We start from the raw sequence: 24089 nt of genomic DNA, 5'->3' as shown, positions 1-24089 counted from the left end.
TTCTCACTCTTCGGGAGGTCGTCGTTGACTCGATCAGTCGCAGAACATTGAGTGTCGTGCAGGCAGACACCCGTTCCATTCTCTCACCCACTTTCTCATCTTTCGACACCGAGCAGTCTTTTCTTTTCTATACCCTATTGAGTTTGTGTTACCAGTTCCACATACCCTGCTGCTTGAATAGCCAACATGGCTAGCCATGGCGTTTTAGAACGTGGTCGATATGAAAGATTGTTGAGGAAACACCGGCTCGACACCCGAAATGTCGATCACGCAGAGCCGGAGACGGATGTTCGCGAGGCTGTTATTCCGGAGCAGAAGACGACACGGTCCCAGAATCTTCACGATGAGTGGGTGGCGATGCATGAAAAACGACAGCAGGCCGAGAGCCCATCCACGATAGTTCCACCCGCCTATCCTCAACCAACAACCATTACCGACGCAGCTGAAACCTCTACAAGTACGGAGACGGAACCAGCTACCGAGTCGATTTCCACTGCAGATCAGCAGACAACTGAACTGCCTTCCGAAACCGAGACAGGCGTCGAACCGACCATCACGACGATTGCCCCCCTTCCAACCTTTGAATTAACTACAGAATCAGATGTTGAATCTACTACCGAAGGACGGACTACAGATTTGCCTTCTGTGGAGACGACAGTAGCCACAGACCCCCCAGCGGAGTTCACACCTGAACCACCGTCAGCGACAGAATCGGTGTCTGAAGTCCCTGGTGCCATCGTCACCCTGACAGCTGAAACTGCAACTGCCTCCGCGCCTACAGATACTTTCGACAACACCGCGTCAACAACGGTTCCCACCACCGACTCGTCGGAGACCTCGGACGAGGACAATATCTCCCTTACCTCTAGCCCTGATATTCCCACTGCCGTCGCCGTGTCCGGAAATACAGACAGTATTAGTGCTGAGTCTACTAGTTCTGAGACTATGATAGCGGACACCACATCGAGTGAGAGCTCCGATACGACCAGCACAAGCACAACAAGTACAACTCATACTACAGAACCGACCACGACTACTACGACAGCCTCAATCCCTAATTCATCCTCAGAAAGTACAACGGACACAGCCGCGACCACAACCACTTCCTACCCTTCAGACCCCACCTATTCTAATTTCCCGGATGGTTTTGGCTGGGGTGGCGGGGATGGGTCGGATAATACCGGTGGCTCGGGCAACAACCCCGGGTCAGACAGTACGGCAGTAGCTTCACCCGAATCAACCGATTCTTCAGGTTCAGGCGCACTAAGTCAACAAACTACTGGTAAAATCGTCGGCGGGGTTGTTGGAGGCGTGGCAGCGGTGGCGGTCATATTTCTACTCATCTTCTTTTTGCTTCGGCGACGCAGAAAGACTGGCTTTTCGTTTGGCTCACCCGCTCGAGTGACAGGAAACGACGACAGCGGCGGTCTTGCGAGGGAACCCTCCACCCGGCAGATGGTTGAGCGCGATCCCTTCCGCGATCCAGATGATGAAACCTCATTTGGAGCGGCATATTTCGCACCGGCGTTCATGAAACGCTGGCGGCAATCCCAGCAATCGGCCGGAGAGGACAGTACGCTGAGTTCGCCGCCCAGCGAGCGCGGTTTCCGGAAGATATCCGGCCGCAAACTTCCATCCGGCATCTATCCTGGATTTGAATATAGCAACGGAGGTCCTGAGGCAGGGTCACCGACAGAGCCCGACATCAGCCCTACCCTCCCTCCAGCTATACCCCGATCACCGCCGTCTTCGCAGCCGCCGCCCTCAAACCCATTCAGTCACCCGCTTGATAGTGAAGTCGCAGAAGATGATGTGGTTGTGATGCGACCATCGCCAGCGCGAGTACCGACAGCAGGCTCATCGAACTCGACATCGTGGGGTGAGACCAGCGCGCGGACGATGGCCATGGCTTTCCCAGCCCCACCGTCTGGCAAGCCGGCTTCTATCCCGAAACGACCAGACTCACTTGGGCGAAGTCATCCGAGTTTCGACGGGAGTCGGGGGAGTCGGTTCACGGAGAGCTTATGAATATATACCCATCATGCAATGTACATAGTCCATGTAATGTAGGATTCTTTGGCCATGATTTTCGAATGGTTGACCTCGTGCTCAAGAGACTCGTCCTGCGTAGAAGATCAACACCCACGTATCAAGCAAGAACCAGTCCATCGGTTGCGTTCGCTAATAAGCCAACCCGACACAGGATAGAAAAGCTCTACTCTTACTAGTGTTTATTGAAGCGTAGCCGCTTTTCGTCATTTCCAACAATAATGGTGGCCCGGTCGATGTATATGTATCAGTCGAGAGACCGACTATTCAAACAGCAGCATTTGGAGTTCCCTCGCCGGTTGGGATGGTGATTTATTGGGTTTTGCCTGAGTGGTGATTTGGATCTTGACGGGACCGCTCGTGACAAGTAACCGGAGGCCCTGTATAGATTTTGGTATAAAGACGCCCGTCCAATCAGGAATCATGAGTTACTGATGACCCCGAATACTTCAGCTCAGGCTCGAACTTGAATCTTGAGTATCAACATTTGAGGAGAGAAATCCAGCAGATCGCCAGTCCAGTGTCATCGCGGAACCTGCGATGTAACCTCCATTGTACAACTTGAGTCGTTCATGTACCCCTCACCCCCTTTCAACCTCACTCCTCCTCCTCCTCCTCCTCCTCCTCCTCCTCCTCCTCCTCCTCCTCTCCTCCACCAACTCATCCATCCATCCATCCATCCATCCAGAAGAGAATGGTCAAAGAACTAACATTCCTCATCATCGGCGCTGGCTCGCGAGGCTCCGCCTACGCGCGCGCAATTACGACTTCCACCCCCGCACGCATCGCCGCAGTCGCAGAGCCAGACCCGTATAAGCGCCACGTCCTGGGAGAGAAATATATCTGGGGCCCAGGGCGCTCGCCGAAAGCAGGGCAGGAGTTCGAGGGGTGGAGAGAGTGGATTGAGTATGAAGTCGATCGACGTGGACGTGCGGGGCGGGATTCTGGGTCTGACGAGGGCGTCGACGGACTCCTTATCTGCACGCTTGATGAAACACATGTTGAGATTTTGGCTGGACTTGCTGTGGCGGAGTTACTGGACCTGCATGTTCTCTGCGAGAAGCCCCTCGCGCTATCCCTCGACGATTGTCTGTCCGTGTATGCTGCGCGCGCAAAGGCGGCCGCGGAGTCGGTCTTCTCAATCGGGCATGTCCTTCGGTACTCGCCGCATAATCTCCTCTTGCGGCGTTTGGTGAGGGTGGACAAGGTCATCGGGGACATCGTGAGTGTTGAGCATACGGAGCCCGTGGGGTTCTGGCATTTTGCGCACAGCTATGTACGTGGGAACTGGCGGAGGGAGACCCTGCAGGGCGATGGGAGTCTACTCACGAAGAGCTGCCATGATGTGGATTTTTTGGTGTGGTTGGTTGAGGAGCCGATTTATTCGACTTGTTCTTCTCCGGTGTCAAAGGCACCGAAATCTGACCCCAATGGCAGCGAGAGATTCCAGCTCAAGCTGAGGTCTATCCATTCAACCGGCCACTTGACGCAGTTTACGCCGTCCCGGAAGCCCTTGGCAGCTGGGTCGGCTACCAACTGCACAACCTGCCCAATTGAACGGGAATGCGTATACTCTGCTGTCCGCATCTACCGCGATAACCAGCTCCGCAAAGGCGAAAGAGGGTGGCCCGTGAAGATTGTCTGTCCGGATATAGAAGATTACCTCCCCTCGACCTCGACATCAGATACACAGAAGGCAGAGGATCGTCTGCTTTCCGCCCTCAAGGAAGACTACGACGATACAACCCCAGACGAGGAGATAGCCAAGAGAACATGGTACGGCCGCTGCGTCTACGAGTCCGACAACAACGTCTGCGACGACCAGGTCGTAACCATGTCCTGGGACACCGTCCCAACAAACCCCGACAATGGCCCAGAAGCGCGGAAGAAGAAGGGCAAACCAAGTGGAATAACAGCAACTCTGCACATGACAGCCCCCACAGAAGCGCAATGCGTGCGGCGCGGTCGAATCTACGGAACCGCAGGCGAGATCACCTACGACTCCCAGCATATATCCATTTTCTCATTCGCCACGCGCGAAACAACAGTCATCGACGTCCCCAAGCAACCGCCGGAAGAGGAAGAGTCGCATGGAGGCGGGGACTACGGGCTCGCCAGGGGATTTGTGAATGCCGTCGATATGGTTGTGAACCGCGGATGGAGTGTGCAGCGGGCGCAGAGGGAATTTGTAGGCTGCGAGCTGGGTGATGTTATTCGGAGCCATGCGGTTGTCTTTGCAGCGGAGGAGAGTCGACGGGGGGAGATGGTTGTGCCGTGGGAGTCGTGGTGGAAGGGGAAGTTGGCTTCTGTTGGGCTGAGGAGTTAACCACATCTCTTCTCGTGCCAAAGAACCTTGAATCGATGGCGCAATGCCAGCTAAGGGCTTGGTGAACCACATGGCAGCTGCAGCACTGTCGAATATTTGTGGAGGTATGGCATAATTGGGGTAATTCACAGGAGGACATGAGGATTTTCTGGTTAGACGACTAAGAAAGCCAATGTCCCTACTGGATTAATACAAGACGCATAGTTGGAGTAAGAGAAAAGATAGTGAACGAGGCAGGATCTTCTATTGACTTGGTTACGATATGAATGGAGGATAGCGAGCTATGCGTTTAGCGATATCGCTCAACAGCGCCAACTATTGCGTGATACAAACCATCCCAGGACACATTGCCGGATTTGAAGACAAAGGTATTATTATTTAAAGCGATTGCAGGTACGCCGTTGACTCGGTATTGTATACTTTGGTGGGTTGAGCCGTTGACCATGTCAGAGAAGCCCGAACTACTTCCAGGCCTCCGGGTTGTTGGCGAGAATAATGAAGCCACCGATAACCTCAGGAAGAAGCTCTTATGGAAGCTCGACACGAGGTGAGCCTCCTGCATTGGATACTCAGACTGTGGAGGACTAAGCTTGCAGAATTCTTCCACCGCTGGCACTCCTCTACCTGGCCAACTTTGTGGACCGATCGAATGTTGGAAATGCAAAGATCCTAGGGCTCGAAGACGACCTCAACCTTAGCAACCACCAGTATGCAACTGCACTCGCCGTCTTCTTCGTCTTCTACGTGGCCTCGGAACTGCCGTCGAACCTCGTGCTCAAGCGGATGACGCCGAAGTTCTGGCTTCCATTCCTTGTGTTTCTCACTGGGATCATAGTAGTCGGTTTGGGCTTTGTCAAGACATATGCCCAGTTCATTGTTGTGCGTGCGCTCCTCGGGACGGCTGAAGGTGGTCTGTATCCTGGGTCACTGCTGTTCTTGTCCACGATATACACTCGAGAGGAGCTAGCCTTGCGCGTGGGGATATTCTACTCGAGTGCTTCGCTTTCTGGTGCGTTTGGGGGCCTGCTTGCGCGCGGGTTCTCGGCGATTCCTGCGACCTCTACCATGCATGGGAGTTGGCGATGGGTAGACAACGCTGCTGCGTTCATACTTCTTACCAAATTGCTGATCCGTGCCTAGATTTTCATCATCGAAGGCATCATCACCTGTGCTATTGCCATTGGAGCATATTTGCTGCTGCCCAATTCCGTGGAGTCAGCCTCCTTCCTCACCCAGTCAGAAAGGGAATTCGCCAGAACACGTCTGGAGGCATCGCACCTGTCATCCGTTCTCTCCTCAGAGCCAGAGCGCTTCCGTTGGTCGGAGGTACGTCGGGGGATCCTCTCGTTGCAGTTGTTCTTTACGGGCACCGTCTACTTCTCCATCTGCTGCGCCCTCTTCTCCTTCAGCCTCTTCCTCCCATCAATCATCCAGTCCCTCGGCTACACCGCAAACGAAGCGCAGCTCCTCTCCGTCCCACCCTACGCCGTGGCCTCCGTGGTCGGTGTCTGTACGGCGTTTCTGTCGGATTACCTGCGGGTACGCGGGAAGCTCATCCTCTTCTCGCTCCCGCTTGCGGTGGTAGGATACGCACTGATCGCGCGGGTCTCGAGCAACGTGACGAAATACGGTCTGACCTTCCTGATGGCATCGGGCATCTATGGCTCGGTTCCGCCGCTCCTCGTGTGGATCCTCAACAACAGTGCTGGGCACTATAAGCGTGCGACGGCGGGGGCGATGCAGGTATGCATGGCTAACTGTGGAGGGATCGTGGCTGCTTTCCTGTATCCAAATGCTGAGAGGCCGGCTTATAAGAAGAGCCACAATATTATCTTGGGTGTTTTGTGTTACTCTTGGATCAGGTAAGAGCTGACGCTTCCCAGGTTTCGTTAAGAGCTGAGGGCAGCTGACTATACAGTGTACTGCTCAATGTCCTGCATGTGTGGAAGATCAACAGAGACAAAGAGGATGGAAAGTACGACAAGTACATTGGATACGGCGATGATCGGGAGCCTTCTTTCAAACTCGTGCTCTGATTGTTTTGCTGATAATTGGCGAGTCGTTGGGGGACCCTGGGGACAGCCTTCATTTAAACCAGCCGTAGCTATGCAAACACCTTGTCATACCCCGTCAATGTGAATCTATACCGAACGTCTCCCTTCTTCATCCGCAGCATCGCTTCCTTGAGCCCCTCCTCGCCAATCTGCAGCTCCTCCACCCATCCCTTCAGTCCCTTGTCCGCCGCCAGCTGCAGCATCTCCAGCATCTCACGGCGGCTTCCAAGATGGCTCGCTCCGATCAGGACCCCGTTAGCGATCAGATTCTGCGCCTTGATCACCTGTCCCTCTTCCTCGGGCAGGCCCACGCTGATCCAGCGACCATGGACATCCATCATGGACAGGTACTTCGCGAGATCAAACCCTTTGGACGAGTTCGCACAGTTGACGATCAGGTCGAACGAGCAGAGATGCTCCTTCTCCCACCCTTCCTCGGCCGTCGCAATGTATCCATCCGCCCCCAACTTCCTCGCATCGGCCTCCTTCGCCCGCGAGCGCGAAATCGCCCACGTCTCGGCACCTAGAGCCTTCGCAAACATCACACCAAAGTGTCCAATCCCGCCAAGTCCCACAATACCAACCTTCTTCCCGGGCCCGGCCCCATTCCGCACAAGCGGCGAGTACGCCGTCAACCCGGCACACAGCATCGGCGCAACAATGTTCGTGTCCAGGGCCTCGGGGATAGGGAAAACCCAGTGCTCGTGGGTGCGCACGTGCGATGAGTATCCGCCCTGGCTGACGATGCCGGTGTCGGGCCACTGGGCGCCGTAGGTGTCCATAATGAGCACGGGGCAGTAGGTCTCGTTCTCGTTCTTGCACTGCTTGCACTCGCCGCAGGAGTAGGACTGGGCGCCGACGCCGACGCGCTGGCCCTCTTTGATGAGGGTCACTTTGGGGCCGACGCGGATGGCTCGCCCGACGATTTCTGGGCCGTCAGTGTTGCTGCATTTCGCCGTCGTTCCTTTGGGTGGGTCTTACCGTGGCCGACGCAGAGGGGGAATCTCTGGGCTCCCCAGCCGCCTGGGCTGTTTAGTATATGCTGCCCGTGAGGTGGATGAAAGAACATACCGCTGACGGTGTGGAGGTCGCTACCGCAGACTCCGCAGGCTTCGATCTTGACGTCGACATCTACTTCGTTAGCTTAGCCGACACACACTATTTGAGAGAGCATACCATAGTCGCCGAACGGCTTCAGCTTGAACTACGAACTGTCAGCAGGAGACACCGAGGTGAAGTGGATTCCGTCTTACGAAACGCTTGTGAAATTGAGTATAGGTCTCCGGGCTGTCGACCTGGAACCCCTCAGCTTCCTCGGGATACGGCATTTTGCTTTCGATTTCGTTCAATTGAGAAGGAATTGGAGAGAGAATGGAAGTATGGAGGAGGAACAGTCTTCAAGGGAGGATGCGCTGGGTCCAGCGGATACTTATGAGGACTGCTGTTGGAGACTTGGAGTCACCGTTCCTCGCCACGAGTCAAGATTTTGGGGATTTCTTTCCCTCTGAGGGAGAGTGGGTGGGGGTTGCATCTGAGCGACAATCACGAAGCTATCGTGAAACTCGCAAAGCCTGAGTACCACTGATTTCCTCTTCATCTCAGCGCGCACGTTGCCGAATTCTTCTCCGACTACAGATGGGCTGTATAATGGCGGATCTTTCCTCCCCACTGAGGGTTCATGGCAGGGATATCAGGCAAAAAACGAATTTGTTCGCCTGGGTCTGCTCCTCCAAGTTCTCCAAGCTCGCGATCTGCCCCTCTTGCCTGGCTCGTTACAAGTGGATGAAATTACCCGGCGATCGGCTGAATCAGATCCACCAGTCAGCCAGTGCGGGGCGGACGAGGCAGGTCTCGGGCGAATGTCCGAAATTCAAGAATTCAAGAATTCAAGAAAAATGAGAAAATGAAAGTAGTACATTCTACGGCATCTCGCTACGCAATGTCAGGCAGCGTCTTCTCTACCTCAATTGCCTCCCGAATCCCCTCCGCAACAGCCTTCGCCTGCGCCTCCGACAGCCTCCCCAGCGGCCGGCGCGGATACCCGCCATACCCGTAGTACGACTGGATCGCGCTCTTCGTCCCGGGGATCGCAGCCTTCGTGAGCACCCAGTCCGCCTGGCTGAGCAGGCCCTGCGCCTCAATCGCCTCGGCGATCTTCCCCTCGCTCCAGAGCGTGAAGATCCGCACACATAGCTTGGGAATGACGTTCGCGCCGCCGGCGAGGATCGCCGAGCCCCCCGATGCCAGCGTCTGCAGGGTGAAGTCTGCGATGCCGCCGAAGGCGACGTAGGGGTGATTCGCTTTTGTCTTCGTCACGGGGACGGAGGATCCCTTCGGTGAGAGCGGAGACGGCGGGGTAATGGCGTGCAGAGCGCGCGCGACACGGGTGAGTTTCCCGGTATTTGCGCAGGTGAATTTGGTCCCAATGACGTTGGGATGCTGCGAGATGCGGATGATCAGGTCCGAGTCCATGTCGATCCCAGCCACGGCGCCCGGGTAGTTGTATAGGATCAGAGGCAGGGGCGAGCCGTCCGCGACAGCGGTGAAGTACTCGTATAGCGTGTCGTCGTTGCCTGTGGCGTATCGGTAGTAGCTGGGTGGTACAATGAGGGCGTATTCGGCGCCCGCGGAGGCAAGGTCCTTTGTTAGGGCGATTGTCCCGCGGATGCTGTTCTCGCTGGCGCCGGCGATGACGGGGACGCTGGAGAAGCCGGCTTCGTCGAGGGCGGCGCGAGTCTCACGGATGACGGTTTGTTTCTCGGGGGTGGTGAGGTGGACAGCTTCGCCGTTTGAGCCCATGGCCACGAGGCCGACTAGGCCAGCCTTTGCGAGGCGCACGGCGTGGGCGCGGATGGTTGGGACGTCGAGGTCTTCGGTGTCTGGATTGAAGAAGGTCATGGTTGGAGCGTAGACTCCGGGGCGGAGGGGGGTGGGGGCCATGGCGGTGGTATAGTTAATCAGCGTTGCAGACTATCCAGAGAAAGAAGGGAATGAAATGTGTTTTTAAGACGTGACTCAATAGAGAGGGGTCTGTTGGAGTCCTCCAGGGTATATACTCCCCGGCCCCAGGCCAGCCCACGCACTTTCCAATTACGGCTTAGTGCATAATCATCCCACGTGTCTCCACTTTTCCTCCGGAGCACACGCCGGACGGGGAATTTCCCACCAATCGGAAACTTAATTTCCTTTTCGAGCTCGGGCCATCAAACGCCGACTCTATCAGCTTCGTCGCGAACATGAGGGTGAAACGGGGCGACAACCGCCTGATTCCGGCAATTCAGCGACAAGCTGCACAGTTCTTCCGTCAAAAGGGTGCCCCAATTGCTGTTTGTTTGGTTGATTCATCAATCGCCGGGATTGCGACCGCGTGGTATATCAGTCGTGTCGTGTTCCCCTCTTCTCCCCGTTTTCTTTTTCCAATTCCCCGCCATCCATCCGATCTTTGAGAAGACTCACGCTTCAGTTACGAGTTAGCAAGACAAGATGGCTCCTCCGAGCGTGCTCATGGTCGGCACCGGCGAGTACACTACCGGCTACGTCGGCGGTGGTGCCTCAGGATCAGACAAGAAGGTCGGCGTCGTCGGCCTGACGCTGTTCGATCTCCGCCGACGAGGCAAAGTCGGCGACCTCAGCATGGTCGGTGTCTCTGGCCACAAATTCCCGGGAATCCGTAAGTCTTCGCCTTGTTCGAAGACGAGAGGGAGAGTCTTAACGTGAAGGACAGGCGAACACCTACACAAAAACATCACGCAAGTCTACAACAACCTCGACACCTCCTTCACCTCGTACCCGGCCGACAACGCCACAGACCCAGACGCCTACAAAGCCGCCATCGACGCCCTCCCCCGCGGCTCCGCAATCACAATCTTCACCCCAGACCCAACGCACTTCCCCATCGCCCTCTACGCCATCGAACGCGGCATCCACGTCCTCGTGACCAAGCCCGCCGTCAAGTCCCTCCCCGACCACCTAGCCCTCCTCGACGCAGCCCGCAAACACAACGTCTTCGTCTTCGTCGAGCACCACAAGCGCTTCGACCCGGCGTACTACGATGCCCGCGCCAAGGCCCAGACCCTGGGCGACTTCAACTACTTCTACAGCTACATGTCGCAGCCGAAGTCGCAGCTCGAGACCTTCAAGGCCTGGGCGGGCCGCGAGAGCGATATCTCGTATTACTTGAACTCGCACCACGTCGATATCTGCGATAGCATGGTCGGGAACCGGTATAGCCCTGTCCGGGTGAGTGCGAGTGCCTCGCGGGGCGCGGCGGTCGAGCTGGGGTGCGTCCCCGAGACGGAGGACACGATTACCCTGCTTGTGGAGTGGAGGGATAAGCAGGTTCCCGGGAAGGTGGCGACGGGTGTCTATACGGCGTCTTGGACGGCGCCGCAGAAGGCCGGTGTTCATTCGAATCAGTATTTCCATTGTACGGAGTCCCTCAGTTCTTAAACAGGTGTTGAGCTTTTGCTAACGGGAGAAGACATGGGCTCGAAGGGGGAAGTCCGCATCAACCAGGCGAAGCGTGGCTACGACGTCACCGGTGACGAGGCCGGGTTGAGCTGGGTGAATCCGTAAGCCTTTCCACTCCTCAAGTTCCCCTTTCCATGTCTAACCCCGGCAGGTTCTACATGCGCTATGCCCCCGACGAAGAAGGCCACTTCGGCGGCCAGACGGGCTACGGCTACGTCAGTTTCGAAAAGTTCATCGACGCCATCACTGCCCTCAACGAGGGCCGCGTTACCCTTGACCAGCTGGACGCGAGGCCCCTGCCGACGCTCAAGAATACCATTGCCACCACGGCGATCCTGCATGCGGGCCGTATCTCGCTGGACGAGAAGAGGCCTGTGGAGATCGTGGAGGCCGACGGGAAGTGGGAGGTCAAGTAGACCACCTACGTGCTATTGTGATACGCAAGAATATAGCTGTATGAATTACTGGACTACCATGAATGAATTCAGCGCCTTTGGCGCAGCAGTCTGATAACCGAAAGTCCCAAGTACTCTGCACCGTCCAAACTCCGACGCCCCGTCCATCGCTCCTCATGCGCACCCAATAAAATAAAAGCCAAAATAGCAGGAATGACGGCGCCAAATCAATCGCACAGATTATTGCAATTTCGTAGTCTCGTTTCCATCAGTTTGAGTAGTTCACCGGCGGGAAAAGGTTCTGGTGACGCCTGTGCCTTTGTTGAGTTTGACTCGACACTCGGGGCAATACCATTTCGCTGTACGGCCGGGCACCTCAGAGAGGCCGACGCACTCGAGATGGAACCATTCCCGGTCACACTAGGAAAGTCAGTACTAGACAATAAAAAGTAAAGAGGATACGTACGTCGTGATTCTCACAGCATATCATCGTCCCAAAACTGACGTCTCCGCAAAGACAATACCGCGGCTCATTCGGGTCGATCTCCTCCAACACCCCGTCCTCATCAATGCGAATGTCCTGTCCCACATTCAAGCCTTGCTCCCGTGCTTCTGTTCGCTTCTTCCCCGGTTTAGCCTTGCGGCGCCCATAGCTGACTGCGGCGCCGCCGTCCTGTCCATTCGACACTGGACCCGGAGCAGGTCGCTTCCGCCGTCGCGGAGGTGCACTGACGCTAGCAGCGCGTGATCCTTCCGGTATTGGCGTCTTTCTCGCAGGCGTGAGACTCTTGCGACGGAGCTCCCTTCCCATATTCGAAATAGCTCCCGCTGTCGGGATAGAAAGGCGGCGGGACGGAGGGCGAGACTCTATTGGGGTTGGAGTGGCCCTTCCTTTGGATCTCGTGACGGAAGTACGGATGGCTGTTGGCGGTTTCTGCGGCTCGGGAGAATCTGCTTTGAGAGCTGCCTCTGTCGATAGCGGTTCGTTTTCTGTCTTTCGGCGTTTCGAGCTTCGGGTAGGCCGACTCTCAACGTCCTCGGGTGGAGCGACGGGTTCCGCTGAGGGTCTGCTGGCTTCGAGTTTTCGCTTCTTCGTTGATCGGCCTGGTCTGTCCGCCATTGCCGAAGAGTCCTGCGGACGATCAGCACCGTTGGAGATAAAACCTTGGGAGGAGCCGAGCTGACCTAGGCGCTTGGCTGCTTCCGCCTCCGCAGCGGCTAAGGCGGCTTGTTCCCTCGCCTGGTTTTCGCGCTTGAGCTTTTTGGCTTCATTCAGTTTCATGCCCCGGTTGCTCAATTTCGGTTCGGCGACGCCCTCGAACTCTTTGGTTGCCTCGCTCCGGCGCGTTAACAGTCCCGGGATGTAGTTCTTCATAATATCATCGCAGTCAACGAATTCCTCCCCATTAGCCTCAGCCTCCAGCTTGGCTGCCCGGTAAGCCTCCCATCCTCGGCCTCGAAGGGCCAGCTCGCGGTGGATCATAACCTCACTAGGTTGCCAGACCGCGTTCTTCTTCATTTTCTTGCGCAATTTGGTCATCTCCCATTCCGTCAGGCGCAGCCAAGGCAGATCCTCGCTTCCTGGTCTCGCGTCTTCCGGAGGGGGTTTCAGCATCGCCAAAGCGCTGCTTGTGGAGATACCTGCAGATGCTCTTGTGCCATTGATGGATTCCCCAGATCCAGACGGCCTTGAACGACGATTCCGCTTGTCCTTCTTGCTCTGGCTTGTGGTTTTAGCCTCCCCCTCATTATCTGAATGCTCCGTGCTGGCAATGGGAGAATCGGGGTGTAATCCCGAGAGATGCTCCGCCGCGACCAATGACCGACGCGTTCTCGACTTCTGGTTTTGACCACTTCTCGCACCATCCAGCCGCAGTGTAATACGCGTTGTTGTCTGCGGGACATTGTCTCCCTTTTTACTGGTTCGGGGACGCTTCGCGTTGGTAGTAGGCTGGGAGGGAGGAGTAGGATCGCGCTCGGCAGGCTTCGGCAAGGCTTCAAGCTTCTCCCTGATAGATCCCAGGCGGTTGAAATGGCGGTCAATCACATCGTACATGCGGCAGGCTTCGGCATAAGCGGACTCGCGAGCATTGATCGCGTTGTCTAGCTGATCCGATATCTCCTTGCGCTGGGTGCAAGGGTCAGGACGCGCCTCAGGTGGTAGATCGGGGAGCTGGCCGTAGATTTTGGTGAGTTCATGGACACCGTGCGCGCTGTCTAGATAGCGCTTGTCCAGACCACGAATGAGGGTAAGAGAACGGATCAAATCAGCAGGGAGGTATTCGGTGTAGTCGATAAAGTCAGTGACGGTGGCCTGGGCATCGGGGTCAAATGGACCATCCAAGATCACGCCACCCGTGTCATTGTATTCCGCCATTGCACTGAGCCGGTAAAGTCAGGGGTTATGAAGGCGTGGATGTAGGGAGTCAGGGTGAGGGAAGGGGAGGAATAATGGGGGGCGCAGTCAAGGCTGGGACAACACCATCCAAGATGGTGCAGCCATAAGGGTAAGAAAAGGGGAGTTAGAAGGAACGCATGAGCTGGAATTACACGGGAAGAGGAGATGAAAGAGGAGATGAAAGAGTTGATGACACTTGGGGTTGTTGGAGCGTCAAACGGAGTTGCCGTCGGACAAACTTAATTCCGTCTCTCCAAACAACTGCTGGAGGATCTCGTCTGTCGCCCTCTCTTCAATGTCGAAATCTGCAAGAGAGATACCAGTATATTCTTCACTCGTGGGCTTATGATGTCAAGAAGAACAATTGAGCTGTATTTCTGTGCTAATCCTCATACTGATCAATGAACCCACTCCATTGTTGACCTTGCCCAAACCCCATTCCCTCACCCAGCTGGTACATCAGATATTCACCATGTCTCAAGAAGAGTCATATCCCGGTGTATATGAGACGGAGAAGAGGGCGTTTGCTGTGTTACCTCGCGTCTCTCGCTCCCGTTTGCCCTCAAAAGGCAAGAACGACGCTCCGTCTTCTTCTCAACTCCCATTCCTCAACTTCCGCTTTGTCTATCATTTAATCGAGTAGACCTTGAATTTCCTTTAGTATCATGAGCGCAGCAGACCGTCTCCAGATTCTCTTTGCCCAGGACCAGGCAATCCTGCAAATCAACACTCGTCTTCGCCCAGTTGTCGAACACTCTGAGCCACCAGCAGCGGAGCATGCCTCCAAGCCTCTTTCAGAGTCCTCTGTGAGTCGTCTGAACCAACCCCAGATTCATGTCGTAGAGGATAAGAGGACTCCCGCGGTCGCTTTTCAGGGCCCCAATGCGACACCGAGCCCCCACGATGGCACGTTCTGCCCCTTCTCGGCTGTGTCCAGGTTCCCATATCACCACATCAGAGGAGACCTCATGCACCGTGTGGCCAGCAAGTACTTTGACAAGGGCCAGTTCTGGGACAGAACCTGGGATTTGTATGAAACCCCCCCTTTCTTCAACCTCAGATCAAGTACTCACGCACTTAGGTACTACATCCGAGCCCCCCCTCGTCTCGGTGGACGTCCCCTTGTGTTAGTTCCGACGGAACAAGTACGGCTACTCTTCAGAGAAATCAATACCGCATTGGATTGCTCTCTGTCTCTTCCGGTGGAGGAAGAGAAAGGCCTAATGCTGAGATTCAACCGTGACGGGTTCCCCCAGCCCACCTTCCTGGGAAAGTCGAACAGTAAGGAGACCAAAGACTCCCTCGAATCAACGATCCGACAAGCATGCACTTTCAAACCAAGCTCAGGCATTATGGATGAATCTTTCATGGCCTTTGAGAAAATGATGGAAGCAGCTATCGCGGCGGCGAAATCCAAATCTAAATCCAAAGCCAAGAAGCAACGCCTCCGTATTCAGCGTGAACTTGAGGCCAGCGACGCCGCCAGGCGCGCACAGTGTTACCTTGGCCTGCGTGCAGATCCCACAGACCTTATTGAGGGTAAATGGGATGAACATCAAACCGCTGACCCTCATCCGCCACGTCTGGCTGTGGATAAGCCGGTCCCTCATCCCTTCTGGACTGAGCCTGTCTTCGTCAGTGTCGATGTCGAGGTGAATGAGCGTTGTCACACTTTAGTCACGGAGGTGGGCATCTCGACCCTCGACACTCGTGATCTCATCGGCGTTGCACCCGGTCCGCAAGGCGAGGGATGGCAGTCGCGTATCCGGTCTCGCCATCTGCGTGTGGAGGAGTACGCAAACCACGTCAACCGACTGTATGTTCGTGGATGTCCAGACAAGTTCGAATTTGGCGTCAGTGAATGGGTTTCTGCCGACGAGGTATCAAGCACAGTGCAGAGCAGCTTTGCACACCCGACTTTCTTTGACGGAGACGAGAAGAAACTCCGCCCGCTGGTCCTTGTGGGACACAGTCTCATCTCTGACATTCAGTATCTCGAGCTTGCTGGTGTGCACATCGTTGAAAAGTCAAGTGGAGCCTCGAATTTTGCAGATCGCATTGACACCGCGACAACGTTTCAAGTCATTAGGGGTGAGACAGCGGCGCGGTCGTTGGGGGCAGTCCTCGGAGAATTGGGGATGACTGGATGGAACTTGCACAATGCTGGCAACGATGCGCGCTATACGATGCAGGCACTGGTGGCTATGTTGGTGAAGCATAGCATCCCCAGTAGTGGCATGTCTCAGTAACTTATGGTTCGACACGTCTATCGCAGGTCGTTTCTTCTGGGGTAGTTAATGAAGGTAGATTAACAATGACAATCTAGAAATCGGCCTTCAACAACCAGCTATAGACCCTCTTACGCTGCTCCAAAGGAATCAAATTTGCAACCGTCTGCGGCCCCGGCCTGTATATTCCCCGATTGACGGGTGCCTTCATCTTATTCTTAGTGCATATACCGAGTGATCATGACTCGATAACTCGGCGTCAAGCTTCCGCGGAATAGTTCCTGATGTTTCTCAGCGTCATATAGCCGACTTTGAGTACCTATCTCAAGATACGCATACTGGTATCTCGACAAAGCACCACTCGACAACTGAATGCCGTAGTGCATTCTACCACCAGTACACCGTAATCACTCCTGAACAGCAGCCGGCCAAAACCTCTCCTCCAACCAAACAACCTGCCTCCACCACCCCTCACACCGCGCAATCACTTCACCTTCGTCAACTTCCGTCCCCGATTTCCTCAATTCCCTCACCCCCAGCTCATCAACAACATCCGCAATCCGCGCGACAAACGCCTCGAACTCGGCACTGCTCCAGTTTGGAATGAACTTCTCGCGCAGGGCGCCGCCATCTGCATCCCCCCCTCCTCCCTCGTGTTGTGTCTGTGTCTGCGTCTGTCTCTCCCCCAGAAATGAAGCGGCATACCTCCACGCCTTGAGGTAGCATACCTCCGTCGCCCAGAGGACGACAAGGCCCTCGAGGAGCGTTGTCGCGGGACTACTGGCCGACATGAACAGGTCGATATAGGACTGCGTTATTGGTGCTGCGCCGAACCGGCCCTGTCCCTGTCCCTGGCCCTGGCCCTGGCCTTGGCCTTCTGGAATTGCAACTGGATCCGAAGACGAACGTGGAGACAAAGACTCAGACTCAGACGGCGCCGTAAGATCCAAGCCATACTCACGCGCGGTATCCTCGAAGAACCCCAACTCCGTCCGGATATTTGTCAGCGCATCGATGAGCACGTCGAGGATTTTCTCCTGCACGTCCTGGGTAGTTCGCGACGCGCCATCGCCATCGCCATCGCCTGGTGTCGATGTTCTCGAGGAGGTGGGGATCCTCGGCAGCCGGATCTTCGCGAGGAGATTCCCGATGAAGCGCACGTAGGACTGTGCGTAGAGCCGGTCCTGCGCGAGCCACTGCGAGAGCAGCGGTTTGGGGATTCGGCCGGAGCCCGCGTAGCGGAGGAAGGGGTGGGTTGTTGCGGTTGTAAGGGCCGTCGGGGTTGTGGAGGGGAGGTGTGTGCTTAGCTTTTTGGTCATTTTTGGTTCTCTTTCTTCCGAGTTGTGTTGGTGAATTGGTTCAAGGTTGGATCTGGATGATGGGCGGGGTGTGGGGTAACTTGTTGAATACGATGATGTCAATGGTAACAGTACTTAATCAGAGGAAGAGTACTGTAGTGGTTCCTGTTATTGCATTTACAATGATAACGCAATACTTTATTCATGCTACCCTAGCAAGAAGTACTCATAGACTCAAACAAGACCCTGCGCCGCCGACCAACCCGTAAATGCTTCGTCCCGTCATTGCACTATGATCATACTCAGACAACCGGAGATCATTCAGATCTTAGTAAACACATCATTTAACGCACGAAAAATGCCAAAAAAAAAAAAAGCAAACATACGCAACCTGTACAGTACCAGTGGTGCCGGAGGTCAGCTTGTCGCCGCACTCGCGCGAGCGGCGTTGCTTAGCTGGCGATGGTATGATCCGATCGGTTGGAAGCCACTGCAGTCACGATATTAGAGATGAGAAACATCATACATCAGAGTTCGGAGGCCTACCGTGCGAGATCGAATCCTGCGCCGTCGTCGTCATCTGCTTCGTCATTCTCTACGTGCGCTCGCTCGTCTACCCCGTTAGATGGTCGAGCATCATCTCGGCGAGCCGAGAGCGGTCGACCAGTCCCGGAACCATTTGAAGTTCCTGGCTTACTTGGACTGACGAGGTTCGGGGGCGGTGGGCTGCTGCTGGGGATATTGCCGAGCACATCGCCAGAGTCTCCTTTTAGCGGGCTCATGTCAGCAACAGGGCGCGCAGGCGTGCTTCCGATGTCGGCAAACTTCCAGAACTGCGCGGGCGAGCTCATTGGCATGAACTTTGACGGAACCTGAGCTGTACTTGGGGGTGGAAGGCGAGGCTGATGGCGCTGTGGTGCGGGTGTGATCATCGAAGACGGACCGTCGTCGTAATACGAAGATGACAGGACTGGCGGAGATCTTGTAGCGTTGTCGGACAGTCCATATGCTCGACTAAGACCGGCACCGCTGTTCTGTTTCATGGCTGACCGGTTGGGTAATGGCGAAGGCTCCTCGTAGTCACGCGCGCTGGGTGGTCGAAGTGAAGGTGGCTCTATTGCACCATTGCGTCCAACCCGCGAGCCTCGTTCGGGTGTGTATGCTTCGACAGACGCCACAGGGAACGAAGTGAAGCTGGGCGAAGAAACAGCTGGTGATTTCTTGCCAGCGGAGAAAACAGATTCCATCCCACCGCCTGCGGCACTCCTCGTTGCGGCGGAATCCTTGGTAGCCGGCGATGATGGGGCCGACGACTGGGTGCCCTTGCGGAGCTGCTTCTTCCAATATTCCTCACGATACTCAGGTGCAATCTGCCATTTCATACCCTTTCCTGGTTCGTCAGTGCGGCGAGGAACCTTTTGGAATGCTTTGTTGAGAGAGAGATTATGCCGAATTGAATTCTAGAATCCATTAATAGTTGCTCCAGCAACAGGATATAGGGCAACAAACCTGCCAACCACTCTGAGAATGTCGATAAAACGCGTATTTGTCCATGATCCAATTGTAGATGTTGTTAAGCGTCAACTTCTCCTCCTCGCTTGAGAAAATCGCCTGTGCAATGAGTGTCGCATAGCTGTAAGGTGGCTTCAAATCTTTGGCGGCGTCCTTGCTGTAATCGATTTCCTCGGTGCTCTCCATCATCATACCTCGGTTGTACAACGGCGATTGCTTCGCAGTTCGCGCTCCGATAGTGTCTGGCGATCGTGGCGGGGGAGTGACTTGACGTTTGAGGAACTGCGGAGCGGGTGCGAGCGACGGAGCGCCTGTTACGGCATTTACTGCCCCGCCGTCTTGAGGTCCCGGAGGTTGAGGGTGCGCATGCTGCGAAGCGCCCCATGTCACCGGCTCCTCTAGTCCCTTTGCCATCCGCTGCGCGCGTTCGACGAAGCTGGGGCGGATGTTGGCTTTCTCTCCCGGTGTGACAAACATCATCTGAGTATTTGCAATCTCAATGATGTCTCCACAGGAAAGGATTGCGTCGGTACCGCGCTTGAGGATCGTGTTGTTGAGACGAACACCGTTACGGCCATTGACGCGGATGTGCCAGGAGGCAGTCTCTTCACCATCATAGAAAATCTCCGCGTGCAGGCGCGACACGAACTTGCTGGGGCCGAGGTCGACGTGCACTTCGGGGAGTGCTCGTGCAGCGATCGTAACGGGGCTCGATTGCTCATCTAGCTTCTGTTCGCGGTCTGGCTCGCGGCCGATATTGACGTGCAGCGATTTGACGTAGTAGGTCCAGTTTCGCCCAGCGATTTTCGCGTATGCGCGGATACTCTGCTTGTTTTCGGTCTTCGCGTTCGAATGGTCTCGGTAAACACGTACGTCGTCGCGAGCGGAATCGAGGTACGAAATGACTAGATCGACGAGGTCCTGGTTCTCTGACAGCTCGCGCTCTGGAGACGAATCATCTGCCTCGTCCGCGGACTCGGGTTTGACGGGTTGAGAGATTTGAGAAGAAGTCCGATTATCGACCTAGAGTTCGCGTTAGCACTTGGAGGGACAGTTTGCAAATCGCAGAGCGAGAAAAATCAAAGGCCGAGGCGAGTCTCTCGACTTGCTACGTACCTTGCGCTTCTTGTTCGAGGGTCGCGTGGGCGACGAATCCGGAGCCTCCGCGTCTGAAGTTTCCTGAAGTTGAATTTCCTTGCGCCGCGCGCGACGGCGGTTGGAAAGAGGCATAATATAATCAAGCCGTTGCTATTAAGTTTACCGACAGTGTGTTAAATTTATCGCTTATCAGGTGCTGAGTGGTGCTGGAAAGATGCGAGGATTCGGAGAAGTGTGTGTTTATCGCGATGGACGGGAAAAGTAAGACTGGGGGGGCGAGGTGCAGAAAAAGTTCGAGAACGGACGGTGATGAATGGGCGACAACAAATGATGACCTAAAGAGGCCGGGTTGGACGAACTGGATTGCAGAACCAAAGGATTCAGCATCCAGAAAGGCAGGGTTTGCCACCACGCGCGCAAAGGCAACGCGCTCTTGGGAGTGGCTCGACAAGGAATGACCAGCCACCGCGGGGAGTCCCGTTGTTGGCGGGGGTGCTGTGTAGAAGGGAAGAGAGGACAACGGAGATCACAACAGAGAAAAAGAAAAGCAACTCGATGAGGAAGAAAGTGAAACAAGTAAAGTACTGAAGAAGGAAAGTGAATTAGTGACGTTTGTTCCTCACGCCTTCACCTCGACTGTTTGACCGCTTCCATCCAAGTGCACATGCAGTCCTGTGTCCAGGTGGGGATTATTCCTCGTTTCTTTTCCAGCTTGCTTCTCAATGACACCGATCGACAGTGTTTCCATTGCTTTGTCTTCAATCTTATCAGCTTCTATTATAGCCTTAAACGAGAACCATTCCGGTGGAGTCCAACCGGCCAAGGGCAACAGTCGAATACCACCGCCCCTGCAGTGGTTGATGATGTTTTTCCGGATGCAGTCAACGCCAGACTCAACCTTGAACCGCTCTTCTCTCATGGCTCCCTACCTATACCACTCTCGAACTTCTTTGCAAATAGTCCCATCCTGATCCACTGCTTTGTCCATGGAACCCTCCCTGACCCTCCTGCTTGCGTCATTCTTCCTGTTCGGGAATGATTCGACTGCGACTCTCACTTCTCAAGGCACCGTAGCATTCACACACCCAAAAAACAAACACTACGTTGAAAACGGCGTCAATAAACACCCTCAAGCAGAGATTGGTTTCTAGAAATTCGAAAGCACCGAATTCTCGATATTATTGCCGACATCTTCAATTTGAGACCTCGAAGACAAGACGCTAAGCCTGGTTTGGCTTAAACACCACAGCGCTGAGAGCATGATCAAGTCGATAAACTTCATTCCACAATCGATGCAAATAATATGATAATAGATACATCAATAAATGTATAGGAAATCTGATAGATATAGCAGCTAACTCCGGATCCTATCGTAGCAAACCTTGAAACACCGACTGCACATAAGAAACGAGAATGAGCGGGGAATAACTAAAAAGAAAAATAAATCGCTTGCCAGATTCACCCAGTCTAACTGGGCATCTTGGAGTCTCCATCCTCGTCTAACCCCCGTAGTGTGGGATACATAACATTATCCGCACCGTCACTCTTCATTACAGGCGTGCGCGAGCGCTGCGAGTGAGGAAGAGGCGAGTTACTCTCAACTCCCTCCATGTGATCGTCAACCCGAGTCTCTGGAGAATGTGGGACACTGCCGTCCTCCAGCTCATCGAATTCACCCCGCTCCAGGCGGTCAGCAATGTATTTACGCAGATACTCAATGAGTCTGGCCTTTTCAACCCACTGTGACTGAACGTCGGACCGCTCAGCCACCTCAGTTGCAGCCTGGGCGGTCCGCATCGTCACTTCGTCGTCGCTTGGGGATCCAGATTCGTGGAGAGCGGGGTCGATAAGGCTGGCCGAGATCTGCTTGGCCGGCGGTGTCCGCTCTCCCGATTCCTTATCATCGCTAAGATCCATCGCCTCAGATGCTCCCCGGGAAGCCGGGCGGGCTCGCTGTAAGGTGCCTCCCGTGTACCTCCGACGCTCGTCATGATCAAAGATACCGCCGAGTGTAGAAGGCGGGGCAGCACCTGACGTGGCCGGATAGCCAGCGGCAATAACGTCGGTTGCCGCGGGCAGCCGGGGATACATGCCAGCGCCGCTTTCATGAGGCGGCGAAACACGGTGGGCGGATGGCAACGAGACAGGTGAGCGGCCCGATGTGTACGACTGCGCACTTGAAGGAGGCGTCAACGCAGGGGTACTGGCTGAGGGAGAGTGTGCAGAAGTATTTGCATGGATCGGGCCAGCTGTGGCTGGAGCTGTGGCATGGTTGGTGGGAAGTTGTGTCGGGGGAGAGTGGGCGGTGCGGTAGCTTATGTTCCCATGGACGTAATGAGCACCCGGCTGAGCGACGCCAGCCGCAGCGACGTTGTCATCGTTCTCATAGATTGTTTCTTGCATCTGTTGCAGGAACTGATCGATATTGATGAGGTCGCTCTTAGTGCGCACGTTAGTCATTGGTGGCAGATGATATGCAGGCGCTGGGTGAGGGCCGCCAGTATATGATCCCCCAGCGACGGCCACTGGAGCAGGCATTGGTTGGTACTCAGCCAAAGGTGCGGTTGTCAGGATAGGTAAAGAGAGATTCTGCAAGCTGAGGAGGCGTTGGCCCACCGCAGCGTAAGAGTTGGGGTCAAATTGCCTGCGCTTGAGATCGCCAAAGAACTCATTCAGGGCATCGTATCCACGCTTTTTTGATTCGTACGATGTGTGGCCGGGTTCAGGGCCAGTATTCAGCGCATAGTAGACGTTTCCATAAGACGGGTTAGATGGCTGAGGTGGGTGATGAGCCTGGTAATACTGGGGAGGACCATGCGCGTAGCCCTGGCTAGGCACCGGGTTCAGTGTGGGCTCAAAGTAATGTGCAGCCGCAGCATAGCCTTTTTCCTAAGTCAGTTTTCTTGCGACAAGTACAAGCGAAGAATCAGATTCATACCCTTAGCACCCCCTCCAAACATCATATCAGGGTTCCGGGAACCAGGCTCAGGCGACCGTACTAGGACCGAGTCATCAGCATGAGTCTTGACATGCTTCTTCAGATCCTGGGGGCGCTTGAAGGCCTTCCCACAGAAATCACACTTGTGCGGCTTAAGAGGGACATGGACTCGGATATGGGAAGTGATGTGATCACGCTTCACGGTAGTGGTACGGCAGCTGCCCCATTGGCAAGTCAAGTTAAGGTTGTTCGTGCTCTTTCGGCCAACATGGCGCTCACATACGTGTTCCTATACCGAGATGACATTAGCGACGCCGTTCGACGCCCTTTTCCCTCGGACCCGAGATGCGACCGTGAGCCACCCAGATGCAGAGGTTAACTTACATAGAGCAATTCCGGGGTAGGTAGCTTCTCAGAACAGCCTTGCCACATGCAAGTGAGCTCCTCGCTGGGACGAGCAGCCGGGGTTGAAGAGGCGGCAGGAGCAGGCGAGGTAGCGGCGCCGTTACCGTTAACTGGCGGGCTGGCAACAGCGGCCGTAGCAGCCGCTGCTGTTGCGGTCACGGAAGGCGTCACAACCGATGGGGCCGGCACAGCAGGCTGGGAAGGAGGTTGTTCCTGCGACACGGGCGCAGCGACAGGAGCTGCCGTTGCCGCAGTTGTGGTGTCTTGGGTCTCCGACATTGCCAAGAAAAAACTTCTTGTCCCTTTCTTGGGATGTGAGCGGAAGGAGAATCAACCCTTGAGTCAAAAAACGCAGGATTTCTCTCGAGGAAACGAGAGCCGCAGCAACTGAGGCCGGTTATTTGATGGTCCGAGAGAAGACACGTGTACGCGACAAGTCACAATCAGTCTGTTGTGGCTGAAGCGACGCGCGCCAAAAGCAAGCGCAGCAGGCCAGGTAAATGAGGAGGGAAGAGAAAGAGGGGGAAGCGAGAAAGGGGGGAAAAGGCCAAGTAATAAGACAGAGAGCGAGGACAAGAAAAGGGGAAGAGAGGAAGCCTTGGGCTGGCTCTTGAAGGGGGGGGAATGGCTTGGGTTCTTGTCCAGTGCGGACACAGTGAGCCGAGCCTTGCCCAGAAAAGGCCGCTTGCACAGCCCGGCGGAGGACAGGGACAAGAGCAACCAAGGCCGGGCCAAGAGCCATGCGGGGCTAGTGGCGTTTTCCTTTCCGTATCTTACCCGTCACTTTCGCTTCGCTTCTGCCTTGCCCCCGGTCGAACTCGTCGACGAAAGTTCTGAGGCACTTCCCTCTGCAGACTGATTCTATTTCAAGATTTATTGAGATCCCTGAGAGGAGATAAAGTTAAACTATTTGATAGT

General features: G+C 55.1%; 11 protein-coding genes across 11 annotated transcripts; 4 read left to right on the top strand and 7 right to left on the bottom strand.

Moving 5' to 3' along the window:
* Positions 1–2703: 2703 nt before the first annotated feature.
* Positions 2704–4658, top strand: BJX67DRAFT_353862 (Gfo/Idh/MocA family protein). The gene has a single exon (XM_071029164.1). It carries the CDS (start codon positions 2744–2746, stop codon positions 4373–4375), a length of 1632 nt encoding a protein of 543 aa, XP_070886052.1. The 5' UTR covers positions 2704–2743; the 3' UTR covers positions 4376–4658.
* A 160-nt stretch (positions 4659–4818) lies between these two features.
* On the top strand, positions 4819–6562 carry BJX67DRAFT_388274 (major facilitator superfamily domain-containing protein; the record flags this gene model as incomplete). The annotated part of the gene is made up of 4 exons (XM_071034349.1): positions 4819–4922; positions 4972–5461; positions 5516–6237; positions 6294–6562. 4 exons carry the CDS (start codon positions 4819–4821, stop codon positions 6409–6411), a joined length of 1434 nt encoding a protein of 477 aa, XP_070886051.1. The 3' UTR covers positions 6412–6562.
* On the bottom strand, positions 6275–8342 carry BJX67DRAFT_353860 (NAD(P)-dependent alcohol dehydrogenase). Its single transcript, XM_071029163.1, has 5 exons — positions 7683–8342; positions 7606–7633; positions 7501–7560; positions 7411–7452; positions 6275–7357 (listed from the first exon to the last, which is right to left on the bottom strand). The coding sequence occupies exons 1-5, from the start codon at positions 7755–7757 to the stop codon at positions 6480–6482; spliced, it is 1083 nt and encodes a 360-aa protein (XP_070886050.1). The 5' UTR covers positions 7758–8342; the 3' UTR covers positions 6275–6479.
* Positions 8342–9426, bottom strand: BJX67DRAFT_353859 (dihydrodipicolinate synthase family protein). Its single transcript, XM_071029162.1, has one exon. It carries the CDS (start codon positions 9367–9369, stop codon positions 8362–8364), a length of 1008 nt encoding a protein of 335 aa, XP_070886049.1. The 5' UTR covers positions 9370–9426; the 3' UTR covers positions 8342–8361.
* Positions 9427–9681: 255 nt separating this feature from the next.
* Positions 9682–11348, top strand: BJX67DRAFT_353858 (Gfo/Idh/MocA family protein). The gene is made up of 4 exons (XM_071029161.1): positions 9682–10099; positions 10154–10855; positions 10910–11000; positions 11051–11348. The coding sequence occupies exons 1-4, from the start codon at positions 9913–9915 to the stop codon at positions 11313–11315; spliced, it is 1245 nt and encodes a 414-aa protein (XP_070886048.1). The 5' UTR covers positions 9682–9912; the 3' UTR covers positions 11316–11348.
* BJX67DRAFT_353857 (putative PHD finger domain protein) lies at positions 11349–13857 on the bottom strand. The gene is made up of 2 exons (XM_071029160.1): positions 11761–13857; positions 11349–11714 (listed from the first exon to the last, which is right to left on the bottom strand). The coding sequence occupies exons 1-2, from the start codon at positions 13669–13671 to the stop codon at positions 11577–11579; spliced, it is 2049 nt and encodes a 682-aa protein (XP_070886047.1). The 5' UTR covers positions 13672–13857; the 3' UTR covers positions 11349–11576.
* A 500-nt stretch (positions 13858–14357) lies between these two features.
* On the top strand, positions 14358–15941 carry BJX67DRAFT_381386 (uncharacterized protein; the record flags this gene model as incomplete). The annotated part of the gene is made up of 2 exons (XM_071033011.1): positions 14358–14722; positions 14774–15941. 2 exons carry the CDS (start codon positions 14358–14360, stop codon positions 15939–15941), a joined length of 1533 nt encoding a protein of 510 aa, XP_070886046.1.
* A 193-nt stretch (positions 15942–16134) lies between these two features.
* BJX67DRAFT_113021 (putative transcription regulator PAB1642) lies at positions 16135–17357 on the bottom strand. The gene has a single exon (XM_071024343.1). The coding sequence runs from the start codon at positions 17237–17239 to the stop codon at positions 16328–16330; it is 912 nt and encodes a 303-aa protein (XP_070886045.1). The 5' UTR covers positions 17240–17357; the 3' UTR covers positions 16135–16327.
* A 1-nt stretch (position 17358) lies between these two features.
* On the bottom strand, positions 17359–20226 carry BJX67DRAFT_113020 (putative forkhead transcription factor Fkh1/2). Its single transcript, XM_071024342.1, has 4 exons — positions 19847–20226; positions 18728–19753; positions 17765–18678; positions 17359–17708 (listed from the first exon to the last, which is right to left on the bottom strand). The coding sequence occupies exons 1-4, from the start codon at positions 19958–19960 to the stop codon at positions 17636–17638; spliced, it is 2127 nt and encodes a 708-aa protein (XP_070886044.1). The 5' UTR covers positions 19961–20226; the 3' UTR covers positions 17359–17635.
* An 855-nt stretch (positions 20227–21081) lies between these two features.
* pacC (putative C2H2 transcription factor PacC) lies at positions 21082–23622 on the bottom strand. Its single transcript, XM_071024344.1, has 3 exons — positions 23151–23622; positions 22767–23055; positions 21082–22710 (listed from the first exon to the last, which is right to left on the bottom strand). The coding sequence occupies exons 1-3, from the start codon at positions 23448–23450 to the stop codon at positions 21296–21298; spliced, it is 2004 nt and encodes a 667-aa protein (XP_070886043.1). The 5' UTR covers positions 23451–23622; the 3' UTR covers positions 21082–21295.
* On the bottom strand, positions 23361–23959 carry BJX67DRAFT_113017 (uncharacterized protein). The gene has a single exon (XM_071024341.1). The coding sequence runs from the start codon at positions 23911–23913 to the stop codon at positions 23569–23571; it is 345 nt and encodes a 114-aa protein (XP_070886042.1). The 5' UTR covers positions 23914–23959; the 3' UTR covers positions 23361–23568.
* Positions 23960–24089: the final 130 nt, after the last annotated feature.

Source organism: Aspergillus lucknowensis, assembly GCF_044049455.1.
Source record: "Aspergillus lucknowensis strain CBS 449.75 chromosome Unknown BJX67scaffold_21, whole genome shotgun sequence".
Taxonomy (NCBI): Eukaryota; Fungi; Ascomycota; class Eurotiomycetes; order Eurotiales; family Aspergillaceae; genus Aspergillus; species Aspergillus lucknowensis.
The sequence above is the reverse complement of the archived record's forward strand: the minus strand, read 5'-3'. Positions and strand labels throughout refer to the sequence as shown.